Source organism: Strix uralensis, chromosome 2 (assembly GCF_047716275.1).
Source record: "Strix uralensis isolate ZFMK-TIS-50842 chromosome 2, bStrUra1, whole genome shotgun sequence".
Lineage (NCBI taxonomy): Eukaryota > Metazoa > Chordata > Aves > Strigiformes > Strigidae > Strix > Strix uralensis.
The window spans coordinates 134,531,664-134,547,892 of record NC_133973.1 but is presented as its reverse complement, the minus strand read 5'-3'; the positions used below and the strand labels follow the sequence as shown (position 1 = coordinate 134,547,892).

Genomic DNA, 16,229 nt, shown 5'->3' with positions numbered 1-16,229 from the left:
CATTAATTAAGGTTATTTAGTCAGAAAAAACTAGATCTCAGCTAAATGAGGATTATAACCAGATGTGTAAATTATACTGGATCATGGAAAGACAGAAGTAGGAGGTGCAGTAGCATGGATGAGGGCCCAGCAGTGGCCTTTGTTTGATGATTTCCAACTCTGCAGGGCAATTGCAATTTCTTACTAGCTATTTAAAGGGCTTTTTAGCCTTTTAGAAAAATAGTTACAGGGTAGTGATAAGAATGACTGCCTGTGACTGTGCGATACGTGCTGGTCAGGCTGTATCTGTTGGATGTGGTAATGATGAGTTGCAGGCTGTGGTTTCCCCTCCTTGGCTGGATGAACAGGCAGGTACTTTGGACCAAAAAAATTCCCCTTTGACTATGAATTAAGGGGACGTTTGTTCCCTGCAGAAAAAGTCATTAGGACACAATTACTTTGATGTTCCTGGAAAACAGACCTAGAGAGGTGTGTGACAACAGGGGCTGGTCCTTATAAGAAGTTGTATACCAAGTCATGGCAAATTTAGTAGAAATTTTAGAGAACACAGTATTTTTTGTGCAGTATTTTGTGCTCTAGCTGTGTGCACTCCCTTCCATCCTGCAGCAGCTCAGCATGCTGCAGGATTGAGCCCTAATTGCCAAGCTGCCTGGAGGATGCAGCAAGAACAACAGTAATGTCTTGGCTGACATAAAAGAAACCATTTCAGCAGGAGTTAAGGACAATGAAAGGTGAGTCTCGTTTCTGTACTTCCAGACCTCCAGAGAATTCAGGGAAGTAGATCATGATTTCTTCTTCTTTGTAAGGAAGAAACAAATCACTTTATTTATCAGTCTGTGTTTGGATGGTGGGATTTTTTTTTCTCCTTTAGTGATATATCAACTATACATCAAATTATATATGATACCATTGTAGTAAATGTGCTGTATTTATTGTCAAGATTTCCTAAAGGTAACGTACATCTTGGATCTATGTTTTCAGAGCTTTGTAAGATCTGGGATGTGGGAACTAATACTGCATTCTGCAAAAGGATACTAAGGAGCCTTTACTGGAAATCTGCTGCTGGCAGGAATAGGGGAATGAATTGGTTTAGAAGTAATTGGATAGACTTCAATTGAAATGAATCCTAATTAAAGAAAAAACACAGGCAGAAGAGAAAAATATAAGGACACCTCTGAACAGTACAGATTAGGAAGATTAGACCCAAGCAAAGCCCAAGGTGACTTTTCATCCCGAGGCTGGGTTCTGGAGATTTTATTGCAGTTTACTCAGTTTGGAGAGTGAAGCTAAGCTGGTCAATGCTGCTTTTTGCTGAAATTCCTTTCCCTCTCTAGTTTCTAGAGCACAATTGGGTATCTGTCCTTGGGGGGACACATCTCATGGTCAGCAACACCTGTTGCAAATGTTGATGAAAATACTTAATTTTATATGTGGCTTTAGATGGAATTTAAGTCTGGAGCCAGGGCTACTCTCTTTCACAGCGCCCTTTTTATTTTGAGGGGGCATGGGAGGAAGCACTGTGGACCCTCGTGTGTATCTGTGAATGCAGTATGTGGTACCTAATGCCATCAACACTCGTTGATCTGCCAGAGGTGGAACAGAGTGTGTCTTCAGGACAGTTTTGTAGGTCTGAGCATCTGCATGACAAGGATGAGATAGGAAGACATCCCTCCCTCTTCCAAAGCACATCTAGCATATCTTCAAAAAATCAAGGATTATCTGAGAATCTACTTTTGTCAGTCTCCCTTTGGTTCTTGGGACGATCATAGAGCACATTCTCTTAGAAGCTGTGTCTGGGCACTTGCAGGAGGAGGTGGCTGAGAATGACCAGCATTTATTTACCAAGGGTAAATCATGCTTGACCTATGTGATGGTCTTTAAGGATGGACTGGTAGGTCTGTGGATGAGGGGAGAGTAGTGGTTGCTGTCTTCTTTGACTTCAGTAAGGATTTTGAGATGATGTCCTGCAGCATTCTTGTATCAAAGATACAAGAGAAACTGCAGACTAGGTGGGTGGACTGCTAACTGGGTAGGAAACTGTCTGGAACTATCCTGGGACCTTTCCTTTTTAATATTTTTTTTATCGACAACCTGGAGGAGATAAAATTCACTTCATCAAATGAGTGACACCAAACTTGGGGGAATAGTCAATACGCTTGAGGGCAGGGCTGGCATACAGGAGGGCCAGGACAGGCTGAGGCTGACAAGAACCTTGTGGAATTCAACAAGGACAAATGTGAAGTCCTGCACCTGGGATGGACTAACTCAGCATGGACTAAGCTGGTGAAGGCTGGGGACTGACTGACAGCAGCCCCCCAGTGCCTACAAGGAGGTTACTCAGGAGGTGGGGACAGGCTTTTCACAGCAGTGCATGGCAGGAGAATGAGAAAAATCAGACATAAATTGAAACAAGAATTTCCAACTGGAAATAAGGAGAAACTTCCCACTATGAGCTAATGAGGCACTGGGGCAGGTTGCCCAGGATGGTTGCGTGATCTCCATCCTGGGATGTTTTCGAGACCTAAATGGACAAAGCCCTGAGCAGCTTGGTTTGATTTCAGCTTTGTGCAGGGGTTGGACTGGAGACCTCCCAATGTCCCTTCCCTCCTGAATCTGTGATTTTACCCATGTTGCTCCTGCCAATTGTTCACTGGGGGAGCAGATCAGTTTTGCCATTTCATGGGATTTTTTCTTTTTCACTGCAAAGCTCATATTGTGTACTTTCTGTTTTATGTGAGCTACATAACAGATGGGAACGTCAAAGCAGCTCTTCAGGTTAATAATTAACACTTTGACCTTCTACAGCACCTTTGTGTGCTCCAGGAACTCAGTTCTCTTTACAAGCAGGAATGAGCTGATCCTTCCAACTTTTCAGTGAGTTGTCATTGCTAGTGAGGAAGATGAAGTGCAGAAAGGTTGTCCTACTTCAGGAGCACTCATTATAGAAGCCTGATTATCTGAATATTTAGTCTCTTTATTTCAGTATTAAACAAAGGAGGGCCAGGGACCAGATCTCCAAGGCGGCATTCAGTTGCCCGGCAATGAAACTGTCCTTCCCTCTCCTGCAGTTCCCTGGGTTATTTGTGACACAATTCCAACTTCTACAACAAATGAGACAGTGATCTTACAGACAACAGTCTCCTTCCCTGCAAACCCTGATTCATTCTCAAGGCAGGTGCTGGGGGGAAAAAACATTAATATGAGATCCTTTAAATAATCTCTCTCTGAAAGCATCTGGAGCTGTACTGGGGTTGAATTAGCCTTCTTAATTACTAACCTTTGACATGTGAAGGATCTTTTAGTGTAGAATGCTCTTGTAGTGTAGTTTTAAGACTGGAGTATTGATTATTACATATTACAAAGCAACCCAAATGTTGTTTTAATCTTGTTCTAAGATTGTAAGATACATTATAAATGTCTCCTTCTTTGGGGCTTCCTGGCTAGCATCCTTCATCCTGGCTTTGTCTGGCCCACACCCAAGGAGCAGCTTGGTGTACGCTGATACACAACAGAAACATGGGCTTGTTTGTCCCCTCCTGCTGACACCAGGATAGTTAGAGAGGTGCAGGTGGGACTGTGTTACCTAAAGCTCAACCTTGTACTGTGAAGTCCTTCACTGGTGAGGAGAGCATGGACCCTCCACCACAAGGTCGGCTCAGGTGGTTCTCCCTGTGTGTCTTCGAGGTTCTACTGTCAATATGAGACATTATGATGTTTCCTGATGAGGAAGATGGTTTGCCTTTACAGTCCCTAGATACTCTCCGTTGGGACTTATTTGTCTATTGACTATGGAGTTCGACAATGCTGAAGTAGCCAGAAGCCCAGTCATACAGGGGACCGGCAGTGGGCAACCATCACCCCCAAGAGGGGCAGTGAGGCCACCCAACACCGTGGGCTGTGGACTGTGGTGATTTATGGGGTTATGTCTAAAAGGTCTGTAGCCATTTTTTTAACTATCCTGCCTGTGTGGTGCTTCCACACCGTTGTGCCAGGCTCAGTGTGGATTGTCTCAGGGAGGTAACCATGTAATGGTGAGACACAACCAGTGAGGACTGTAGATCCTTCTCTTTCCTCCTGGTCCCTTATCTATCTGCCAGATGTCCAGGGTGTCAGAGCTCAGGCTGTGAAGCTGCAGAGAGGAGGTGAAGAGGGTACCAGCTTGACTGCAGGTCTGTGCTAGTCTCTGTATGGCCGAGGTGACCACTGAGCTACAGCTAGGACAACTGATCCTCCTAATTTCTGGTCTGTCTACAAGTCCCATCTGCTCTCCAGGTTGGCTTTTAGCCTTTGCTGTCACTGTGGTACTTTCTGTTTGAGGTGAAAAGATATTACCTGTGGGCTTTTATTCTATCCTCTTACCTTGTCCTCATTTGTTACTGGTTTAATGCAGGCTGGTCCCTCGAGTCCTGCTTATGTCTTCTATCCTGTGAAAACAATGCGATAAGGAGCGTTAGCTCTGCCATAGCTTGTTCCAGGGAAGGCAGCAGTGGTGCTTGATAGGGAAAAATAAATCCAGCACATGAGCAAAGGACTGTGTGAGTCAACAGACAGGGGACAGAAAGGCCAAGGTGGTGCCTGGAGAGCCATTGCAGCGTAGGCTGCTGTCATCGCTGGATGGGGGGGTGGCCATGCATATATCATGGGTTTTTTTCATCCTGTGAGATTGTGGGGGAAGCAATGATGGGAAAAGGTGATGTTTGGCTGAGTGGGAAGGCTTTCCAGCCAAGCAGCTGTGAGCCAGATCTTGAGGTTTGTATCTGGCATGTGTTTTCCTTCCCCACCAGCAACCAGCTGTCTACCAGGAGAGAAGATACTCTCTGTTTCAGGTACAGGCTTACTGCAGGGATGGGATGGTCCTTGGATGGCATCCTCTGAGGTCCCTTCTGGATGTCATCTGTGAAAACCATACTTGGGGTACGTGCCACCTGCGCATATACTTTTCATTAATATAACACTACCCACTTGAAAAGCTTCAAATGCTTTCCAAGTGCTAACGAAGGAAGTTTCAACCAACCCCACTAGGAATTGCTGTGTGTTGTCCTCATTTCACAGAGTAGGAAACTGAAGAACAGAAAGGTGGTGATTATTCTTCTGGTCAGACACACATAAGGGTGGATGGATCTGTCCTGCCTTGGTCCCTCATTTAGGTAATGAAGATGATATGTACCTTCCTTCTCCCTCCCCCATGGATTGTTTCAGGCTACAGGCAGGAAGGGATGTTCTCCAAACATGTATTTGTGCAGCGCACGGCACGGGGGGGACCTGCCGTGGGTGAGCCTTTACATAGTCCCTGTAATATGCTTTAAGAAACCCTGGCTGTTTAATTTCATCATTCTGTCATGGGGTTTCTTGTGCAGTAGTGCATCCAACACCTGGTTATAAATGTTGTTCTGAGCTCTTCCAGGGAAATCCTTAGGGTTTTTTAAAGCGCACTCTCTCTTCTAACGCTTTTTTTGCTGGTGAATTTGGGCTGTGACGAATGGGAAACTTTGCCTGAATCTGCAGTTTCTCTCCCTTCTCACTTTGGTCCTGCATACAAATGCGGCAGGTCCCTGGGGAGCAGCCAAGACTGCACCACTCAGCCAGAGTGGCTGGCAGCATGGTGTAAATGTCAAGTGTACACCCCTGCTATTGCACAGAGAAGCTGCAATCCCATCTCTGCTTCCCAGGCCTTTTCTGTCCTTCCCTGGACATGAAGACAATCATTGGGAGCATCTTTGTTTCTTGAGGACACCTAAGCCATCAGACACCAGTGGAAGACCTTGTCTCCCCTAATTCCCCACTCAGCCCCTCTGTGGGTCTGTGGAAGGCTGTCTCCAGTGGGGATTGGATTTTGTGAAACATGGGGCACCATCTTGAGTTGCTGAACCCATTAAGGAGAGGGATCTCATCTATCCCTCGGGTCAAGTGTAAGATTCCAGGTGGTTGTTTACAAGACAAAAATGCTCAAATGTGTGATTAGTCTGAAGAAGTTCTGTATTTTTGTGCATTCATTCAGTCTGGGGGCTTTAGTCTCAGTCAAACATCACCAGAGTGGAAACTTTTCTGAATGCCACCATGAAAAGGGCACAAGAATCGTTATCTTCATAGTGGTCCCAGACAGCTCTCAAGCTCTGCTTCTTTGACCTCCCTTGCCAACCTGGGCTTGAAAGCTCAGCAGACCCTGCTTGAACTAATCTTCTGCTCTGTTCCTCTCTTTCAGCAGCTGGGAGCAGAGATGGATAAGATACTGGAAGCCGTGGTAATGTCCTCCTACCCAAACAATGTGAAACAAGGGCTTGTGAGGCGTGTCATTGAGGCAGCAAAGCAGCCCATGGACAGCGAGCAATGCTGGTCCATGCTGGAGCTGTCTACCAAGCTTTACCTCACGGGGGACACCAAGTATAAAAGAGAGATTGGGAAAGAGGTTTTGGAGGTCTACGGCCACTACCACCCGGAGGAATTTGAGGAGTTCTTCAATGTCCGCTTCCTGCTGAGTCTCCTCCAGGAAGGCTATGGACCTCTGGGGAAGAGAAGCCATTATGTACTTGATTATATCCAATTAGGACTGCAGTTCATCTTGGAAAGCCCATCAGCAAACAGCATCTTCAGCTTATTGAGGATTGAGGTGCTCCGGAAAGTCTGCGAGAGGCCCAGCCCCAAGCAGTGTGCGAAGATCAGCAAACTCTTAACCCAGCATCCTCAGTGCATTCCCACAGGCAAACATCAGGTCTTGTTTTGTCAGCAGCTGATCCGGTGCATTGGGCAGTTCCAGTGTGTCTCCGAGGGGGAAGAGGACATCATGGAGTTTTTGGAGCAGGTGAACAAAGTGAGTGGTCTGCTGCAGAGGATCTGGAGGACTCAGACCTCAGCCATCCTGCCGTCTTTGAAGGAGCTGTTCACTATCATTTCTTCAACAGGTAATTAAAAAAAAAAAAAAAAAGGCTGGGAATGTAAATGCTAGCTCTGATGAAGTCAAATTTGATTAGTTTGGCATCTTAAATTTAATTAGTTTGACATCTTGCATGGTTCTCATCCACTCCAGAAATGCAGCCATAGCTGAAATATAATAATCAAACCACCCTAAAAGTTACCCAGGGCTTTAAGCTAGGAAAACAATATCCCCTTAAAGCACACAGAGTCCGTACACAGGAGTTGTTAACTGGGTTGAAATATTTTCAGCACAAGTTCGTGTGTTCAGTTCTTTCCAGCATCAGCTGGGCTTAATGGAAAGCACCTTATCTGCAGCTGGTTAGAGCGGGACTTGAAAGCTTTTGGAAATGTTACTCTCTTATGGCTGACTTGATGGGACCCCACAGCTTGCTCCTTATCAGAAACTAGGGACAAAGCTAAGGAGTCCTCTCACCAATCTAGAGGTAGGAAGCCCTACTATCTCTGTGGAGGGTGCTTGTATCTTCAGGTGGGACAGAAGATATTTATCCAACTTCTGGGGCCTTTGGGTTATTGCAGAGGATCTCAAAAGATTTTTGCAGGTACCAGTGCTGTGAAAGGCTGGACTCACTGCTGGCATGTGAGCTCCTGCTCCAGCTGTTCCTAAGCCCATGAGGAGATGGGTTTTTCAGTGCCCTCTGTATGAAAGCCCCATCCTTTGGAAGGTGCTCCAGGCAGGCAAACCTGCAGTTGCATCCCCATTTGCAGCACTTAGTATAAAGAAAGCAAGGAGAGGAAATCTGGGACCCAGGGTTGGCCCAAGAACGTTCTTGTGCCTGTGTTCTCTTCCTCCCTTTGGGCTGTGTATGGTTTCATGCAATAGCCCATCTGCTATGACCCAACCTCATTATGTGTTACACTGGGATTTGGGGAATTGTCTTCCCAGCACAGCTAAGTGTGGACTCCACGTTGCTCATTTACACCAGCTGACTATCTGCTCCATTTACGTAGGCAGAAATGATTTGCTTTTAGAGACGAGAAATGAATTCATGTACCTGGTTTTCATGGTGACTAACATCATCATTGCTGGCGTTCATCCATATCTTGCAGAGGAGCAGGAAGCACCATCTAACGCCTTGGCCAGTGTGGTCCAGTTTGTCCCTCTGGAGCTCATGGATGGCGTCATAAGAAACCTAACCAACGATGACAGCATTACTGATGTGCAAATGATGACAGCCATTGGCAGGTAGGAGAAGTTGCATTAGTGAATGTCAGTCTCAGTTTGGAGAAAAACCTGCCCCAAAGCTGCACTCAGTTCCTTTGCATGGTTTTATCCCAATTGGCTGGTGCTGTCAAGTGAGGAGTGTGTGGGGAAAAAGGGAATTTGTTGATTCTTCCTTCTAGCCCTGGGGGCCTAGAGAACTCAAATAAATACTTTTTATTAATTCATTTTAATTATTATTATTGTTGTTATTATTTTATTTAGTTAATATTTCTTTTTTCTTAGAAATAAGTAGCGTTATGGGATGCCCAACATAAGATACCTTGAAGAGTTCTGATTTTTTTCCAGAAGCTGTTGAGGGCCTTTTCTTCACAAAAATCTCTTTTAAAGAATTTCATGTTGATGTCCTTCTCCCTTCAGAAGGACATCATCGTAAATCACCAATCACAGCTACAAATCTTGGAGAGGGAGGTATGCTCAACTTTTTCAATGATCCCACCTTGACCTTTGTCAGATGAATGTGGTGCTGCTGGTCTGGATCTTGGTGCTGTACAATGTTTATCCCTGCCCTCCATGCAGGCAGAGTCAATGGAGACCTTGCCAAGGCATGATGAAGAGCAGTGGGTGAAATACTACCTGACATGCTAGACCTGGTTTTTGCAGAGCCAGTGCCCTCTTTGGCATCACCAGACCTTCCTTGCATACTTGTGTCCAAGTCCTACAGCTCTTCTGTGCTCCAGTGCCTTGCTCCACTCTTGCTTAGGGGTATCTTCAGCCCATGCTGGCCTTAGAAGTTTCCATTTAAATGGGTGATGTTCACATGCAGTAGTAGCACATGCACTTAACCCAAGGGAGCTGCTGTGACTTGATCTCACTGGAAACATCTCTTTTCCTCTTCTTATTACAAGATTTGTGTATCCCCCAATAAGGTCACATAACAGAAACACACATTATTCCTGATAGGAACTTCATGTATGCAGAAAGGGGTTGCTTCTTTTTGACTTGCTGGTGAAAGTCATGGTCTTCCCAGAGTTCAGAGCAACCCAGGACAAAAGGGTTAAGTTTTCAGTTCAGTTCTTAACCATCTTCTCCATCTTTTTCTCCTTCTGGGAACCTGCTGCTGCAAGCTCCAGGAGATAAATCCTCTAAGAGCACCAGTGTCTAAATATAGAGGTTGCAAAATCAATTGCATCATTCCTTAAAACGTTCTTTGTCACGCAGAAGGATGAGTAAATGATTACTCAGAATTAGCCAAACATTAAGCAGAGCCTGCAAAATGTAATTAAGATCACTTAGGAGAAATGCGGAAGTTTTGACAGCGTGTTTACAGCAGATGGGTGCCCCAGATATCTTCATGACCGTTGGCCTTTTCATGAGTGTGTGTTCCATGTCTAGAAAATCAAAGAAAAATGTACGAGTTGAAAGGATCTTTCAGCTTAGGATCCCTGACAAACTGGTCACATACAGCAGTCTCTTTCTCCAAAGTCTGGGTTTGGGAGTTATTAGCAGGGGAATAAACTGGGCATGGGGTGGAAATTCTGATCAAATGTTTAAACAAATATTGGTAAAAAAAAAAGCAAGCCTGGCACCTGCTGGTATAAGTGTACACCGCAATATCTTTTAGAGTTTCTTTTAGAGTTTGTCTCTCTTCAGATAAACTCTATTATTAATGTGCATCCATGACTTCAGAAGTACTCATTGATTTGTTTTTTATTTTTTTATTTTTTTTTCCCTGGGGGGTATATCTGTGTCAAAGAGCCCAGGTCTGCATGAAGAAGGCATCTGCTGCCACACAGCGATGCAGGCACTTGCTACCTCTGGAAATCAGGATCTGAGCTTTTACAAGTTTATCATACCAAATTAATGGCTCCTTTGGAAAATTAGGGCCCTGGCTTCCAAAACATTTGTGGATCTTGCAATGTGGAAAGTGCAATGTGAATTTAAAATGTAATTTCTTCCTACTGTAGCAATGCAAGCAGGCAGCAGGCAGGACTGAAACCTAGCCACTAGTGCTGATAAAAAATAGCTTAAATTGGACAAGGTTATTGTATGCCTCTGTAAAAGGAGATAGGGTGAAGAGGGACCTTTAGATCTCTGGATCCATCTCCCTGCTTTATAGGCACTGACATTACAGACCCCTTTCATGAACGTTCAGCTACACTCCTCAAAGCAGGAAGGGGTTTTGCTCCCATTGTTCTTTCATAGCTGTTCCATCACTGGGTTGCTTTAAGCCAGCCTATATGTGTTTCTGGCCATCTTACAGTTCATTTGATCTTATGCCAACATAAATAGCTGAAATGTCTCTCATTTCCCTTCCTGGTCTTTGTTCTTTCAATGTATGCAGGCAGAGCAGTCCTTTCCCATCTCTGCTTTCCCATGGCTGTGCTAAACAAGCCAGGTTATTTTAAGCTTTTCTTGCAGGAAATGTTCTTCATTTCCCTCACCACCTTAACAGGCTTTCTCAACACCTGCTCCCACTTCAGTTCATTGGTCTTGGACATGGATGGTGACATTTGTGCACCATGTCTGGGGTGCAGTTCATCATGGCCTTAGACAACAGCTTGGGAGGTCATTGTTTTGCCATAGAAAAACACGTTTTCTTCTGCACCACAGTATGGTGCTGGTCTTTTCCATGGCTACTGTTACACTGGGAACTCATAGTCACCTGATGTCTGGCTGATCATCTTCAAAGATGAGTTACTGTCACATAGCATCCATTTCTTGTGCCTTGCATGCATTTTGAATCAATAGATTTCCTCCCAGTTCTACATTTCTAATCCTCAGGGTCTTCCTTGTGATACCTTGATCCTCCTCTTGTGTTGATGATGCCTCCCAGCTTTGCATCATCACAAATTTCACAGCCATGTTCAGGATGTTTACACTAACATCATTAGAACCTGAAGAACGTTGCTTGTAGCCTCCTTTCAGACAGCCAGTCAGATATGATCTACTTCTGTCCTTTGACTAGAAAGTCATGTATCCTGACAAACCTGACTTTGGCACCTATGGTAACCCCCTGTGGCATGCTATCCCTTTTTCCCAGTCGTCCTCTCATTGTCTGTCATCATTATAGAAACTGTCTTCTGATTCTTCCCACATAAAGCACCGTGTTAAAGTTAATAGAGTCATTAAAATTCACCAGAGTTGAATTTTACACGATGGAAATCACCAACTCTTGTTGTTTGGAGTTCATGAGTTCTTCATGTTTCACTTTCATATATCATCTGTCATTGCTCTTGTTTCCATTCTCAAATCTTTTATCTGCCTCCTCTTTGTCACCCTGATCAATTCCTTCATCTTGCTGAAAATGGAGGCAGAGGATGTGTTTAGTTTGAAAGTCACATCTACAGGCCATATCATATCTTTAATCACCATCACATCCTCCGTATACAGTGTTTTCATGGCTTTCCTTTTTCTCCTCTGATTCAAATATCTGTGGAAGCTTTTCTGTTATTTGCTTAATTATCCAGCTTGTCTTGACGTTTGGTATTTCTCAACATATTCTGCTCTTCAAGCTTTCTTTACTGGCCAGCATTTTATTTTTCAAGTTCCTTGCAGACTTTGCTTATTTCTGCTCTTTGCCTTGTGGTGGTTAGTTATCTGTGCTCCCTTCATATATTTTGCACAAGATACAGGCTGATAAGCAAGAGGGACTGATGGGGTGAGATAGCTGGGCTGAGGTGGGAGACTGAAGATCTGAGATTATCTTCAAATCAAGTTAGCTTGTTAACTAGTTAGCAAAGTTTGACCCTTGGAGATCCCAAGCCTTAGTTACTTCCCGTTTTTGTTTAACATTAAATTTAAACAGAAACAATGTGTCATCACTTAGTCTGAGGTTATTTTTTTATGAGTGACTTCTGTAAAGTACTTATTACTTGCAGAAACATGACAACATGTTGGTTGAGTGGATATAGATGAAATTTGTAGCTGTGACATTCAGGAATATCTGACTTCTACTAGGGTTACCAGTATACTTTTTTTTTAATGTGTTTCTGGAAATCAAGTTTTCCCACACAGAGAATTAAAAGATCTGAATTGGAATGTTTTTTTCCTTACCAATAACAGTGCATAGATCATACCAGTATCGCTTTTTTTTTAACGGTGACAATGCAGAGACCTTGATCAACACCTCATGCAGGTGGTATATAGAGTGCAATACCAGTGTTAAAAACTTGAACTCAAATTCACTGAAGTTAGTGGAAGAAATCCTTACTTTCTTCTATGGACTTGGGTCTGATCCTCTGATGAACCACAGCGTGATGATGACATTGGAGTAATTCCGCTTCTGTGTTTTGAATAACATGTGAAATGCCTTATGAAGAGCCCATCTCTTACTTGGTCATCCCACTGGCTAAACACAAATCTGGAGGAGGTTTAACCCAGAGCGGAGCTTGGCTTTCACAATATGTGCATTAAATTTACTTTAAGAGTTTGTATTTCATTTCAGGATGATCGACTGGGTGTCCTGGCCCCTGGGAAAGAACATAGACAAGTGGATCATTGCTCTGCTGAAGGGTTTGGCTGCGGTGAAAAAGTTCAGCATCTTGATTGAAGTTACCCTTTCGAAAATTGAAAAGGTCAGTGGGCTCTTTCAAATATGAATGTGAGAAACAGACTTCTCCTTTTACCTGAGATATCTTCTTGCCTTTCAACTGAATGAGGACAAGATGTGACTTGAGATATATAGCAAAATGTATGCTGTTCCAAGGGGTGTTGAAGGGACCGTTGAGTCCCCTGCACCCTCTGCGAATGCTGTGTATGGGGTTGATACTGGTTTTGCAGCTAGGGATGATGTTCTCCAGAGCAACCTGCTGTCCTTTAGGTCTTGGTATGCAGAGGTACTGATATCTTAAAGGTTATGAAATAAAAGAAGTCAAGGATTTTCAGGCCGACCACACACTTTCCCTCCCAAACTGTGGAGCTCTTGAAAAACCTGCCTTTGGGAATGTGACATGCTCTCCTTCAACTGTGCCTGGATCAGTACTGGTTGGCACAGGCAAAATACACACCAGTGAGCATATTAACACTCCACACAGTCACGGATCAGTTTTAAAGCCTATGCCCTGGCCTTAGTTCATTTACTATCAGAGATAAAGCCCGCACTGCCATTGCCATCGCCTGCTTTGGCAGTGAGTGCTTGCCACTCTCTGAAAACCACGTGACCAAGTGCTGAAATTGGTCACCACTTCAGAAACATATTCCATGCTGTGGTTCTGCCGTTCCCTCCTTTGTATAATGGGGATAACATCTGGCTGAGCCTCCAGTGGAAGTCACTGTAGAAGTTATCAAGACCATAATTGTCAGTATTGGAACATTATCAGTAACTGCATATATCCCTGTGATCCCCCACGTGCATTGAGCAGTGGGAGAGTAGCCAAGCATCTCTGGCTTTCCTTTATCTTCCCTTTCATTGTTAATGCATAGGAAAGGGACACAGCCCTTAAAATAACAAGTGATTTTTGAAAACTCTCAGAAGTATGTTCTGAAAGGGGTAGAGGGCATTGTCAGCTTACACCATTTTCTGTAAAGTAGGATAAATATCATTACTTAGCATTTGAAAAAGGCCCTTGCTTTCTATCTCTTTTCCTGAAAGGTTAGTGATAAAGTTCCAAATACCACAATAAAACAGAAGAGGCACATTTTGGAAAATCTAGCATCCCCCTGTGCTTGCACGACCTTGTCCATCAGGAGGTAGGAAGAGGCAGCGGTGCTACAGAGATCCGCACCTCGCTGTGCCAGGCAATGCACAAGGCTGAAAGAGTGAGGATAACCCACACGGTATTTTTAGGATGCCCTGAAGTCATGCTCTGGACAGGAGATGAGTCTGGAGACCTGGCTGCAGGCTGCTTGATTCAACATCCAGTGTGGAGTAGGAACAGACCAGCAACTGTGGTAGAGGCCCAGTGCCTCTTGTTCCTGCTGGCCCCTTCTCCTGTGTGTTGTGGTGCCATCCTGCCTTCTCATTTGCCTTTTTTAATCCCCCACCAGGTCTTCTCCAAGTTGCTGTACCCCATCGTGAGAGAGGGTGCTTTGTCCGTCTTGCAGTACATGCTGCTGAGCTTCCAGCACTCCCACGAGGCATTTCACTTGGTAAGGCTGCGTCTGGCACTTGGATGAGGGCATTGCCCTCAGTGTAACCATGCCATGGGGCAATGGGGTGGGAGGGAACCTAAGGTGCTGAGATATTGAGGAATATTTCCCTCATCTGCTTGATTTCACCGAGTGATGTAAACCTGACCCTGTCCATCCACTCGCAGCGTGCCCTGACAGCTGCAGGTAGCCTCTGGTAGCCTCTCCTGCAACCCAAACAGCTTTCTGGGCACCGTGGAGCAGGTGCTCAGATGTGGAGGCAAGTCCTGAGCCTAAAAGGAGTTGATTGCCATAGACAGAGCAACCACTCTGTGGCAGAGAGCAAGGTGTGTGGGAGAAGTGAGGCTTTGCTTTCTCCTCTGATGTTTCCTTCCATTTCTCTTGAGGCTTACCAGCCAGATGGCTTATCTCCAGGGGTAAATCGGTATAAAGCTGGTTGGGGCTTGGCCCTTCTGGATCTGAAATGTGTAGAAAGTGTGCATGCTCCACTTTTTTTCTGCAGTGTTCTACCAGCTGGAGGAGTGATCTCTATGGGCAAGTGCATCCCCATGGTCCTCTCTCAACTTCAAAGCCCACCAGCCGAGGATGTAGTTAGTGCAGATATATTGGATGGCCTGTCAAGCCACACTGAGGGTCTCATCAGAAGTGGCTGTAGTGCTCTTGCAGTCATTTTAACCTGGTATTTGCCAGCTCTGCAGGTGGAAGAGGAGGTTCCCTTCCTCCCTGCTCTTGCTCTTAGACCACTTTCTTCTCCCAGTTAGTCTCCCTTGTTCTGAGCCATTTGTACAGCCATGTGCTGAACTGCGTTGGAGAAGGTGAAACCTAACCTAGCAGGAAATCCTGATGGTCAGTATTGCCTGGCTTGGTCTGGGTCTAGGCCAACCTCAAACCTGCACTATTGCATTTGCCTGGAGAAGGAAAGGCCCGGGGGGGGGTAGTGGGGCAGCCTGGGGCAGGAAGATGAGCAGGGCTACACTGACCCAGCCTGGCTTAGGATGTAGTTTCATGGGCAGCTTTAGAAGATACGGCCCCATATTTATTCCCATCCTTTCAGCTGAGGCGTGGAAGATGTTGCCACTCTGGCTTTGGGATGTGTTAGGTGAAGCCATTGAGAGCATCTCGGAGGGCTCAGGCAGTGGGGGACAGGGAATATATTCTTAAACAGCCTTTGCTGTTTCCTAAGCATGTGCCTGACTGTCCGTTGGACTCAGTGGGCTCCATCCCACATGTGACTTCAAATTGTCACCAACATGTGGCACCCATTACCATTTCTTGAAGTGATGGGTCATCTTTCAAAACATCACACAGCATCAACGCAGTAAGACTTGAAGGCTGGATCAGGGCACTTCCACTTCGTGCATTCTCCGCTGTTAAAAGCAAAAACCACTTTTAACAACATTTGAATCTCCTCGTTTCATTTCTATAATGATATTTTATATTTTATTTTGCTGTTGACACTAAGGCACAGCTCTGCTTCTTGCTGGTGTTGCCCCTGGAATGCTGTAATTAAAAAGGCTGAAGGCAAAGGCATGCTTGCAGTGATTGAACTGATAAAAGCAGTAATGGAAAATTACTCCTATTAATGTTTGATTTTATACTTTTTCGTTAAAGCCCTTACATTTGGCTTTTCACCTAAAGTTCACAGAATAAACAGATAAGGCTGGAAAAAAGCAAAGCTAGCCAACATTTTCTACTGATGTTTTTTTTTTTTTTCATTCCTCAGCTGGAGATGCTTTAAATGAGCCTGAATTTCTTGAGAAACTCTTCGGTTTCTAAAAATAGGGTCATTCCAACGGATTGTCTTCAGTTGGGTGTCCAAATTTTGAAACACTCCGAAAGCTGTCAGTTGCTCTTGGCTTGAAGTTCCCATCTGCAGCCCAGCAAGCATAAAATTCCTCCCCGATTTTTAAAAAACAGGGCACAAATCTGTCTTGCTTCTTATCTTTTTGTGTTTGCCCTGGCACTTTGGAAGGGTTTTGAGAATTGTTCCCATCACAGCTTGGCAAAATGTTGATGTATAAAATGGTACTGGGATTCATTTGCTTCC

The 16,229-nt window shown here is 44.6% G+C and overlaps 1 protein-coding gene across 1 annotated transcript in view; it reads left to right on the top strand.

Annotated features, from left to right (window-relative positions):
• USP35 (ubiquitin specific peptidase 35) overlaps positions 1-16,229 on the top strand; it is a 29,355-nt gene that overhangs the window by 5,569 nt on the left and 7,557 nt on the right. The window contains exons 2-5 of the mRNA XM_074860416.1: positions 6,203-6,899; positions 7,981-8,116; positions 12,540-12,669; positions 14,081-14,182. Coding sequence (XP_074716517.1) covers positions 6,218-6,899; positions 7,981-8,116; positions 12,540-12,669; positions 14,081-14,182 — 1,050 coding nt within the window. The 5' untranslated portion in view covers positions 6,203-6,217. The remainder of the gene's footprint in view (positions 1-6,202; positions 6,900-7,980; positions 8,117-12,539; positions 12,670-14,080; positions 14,183-16,229) is intronic.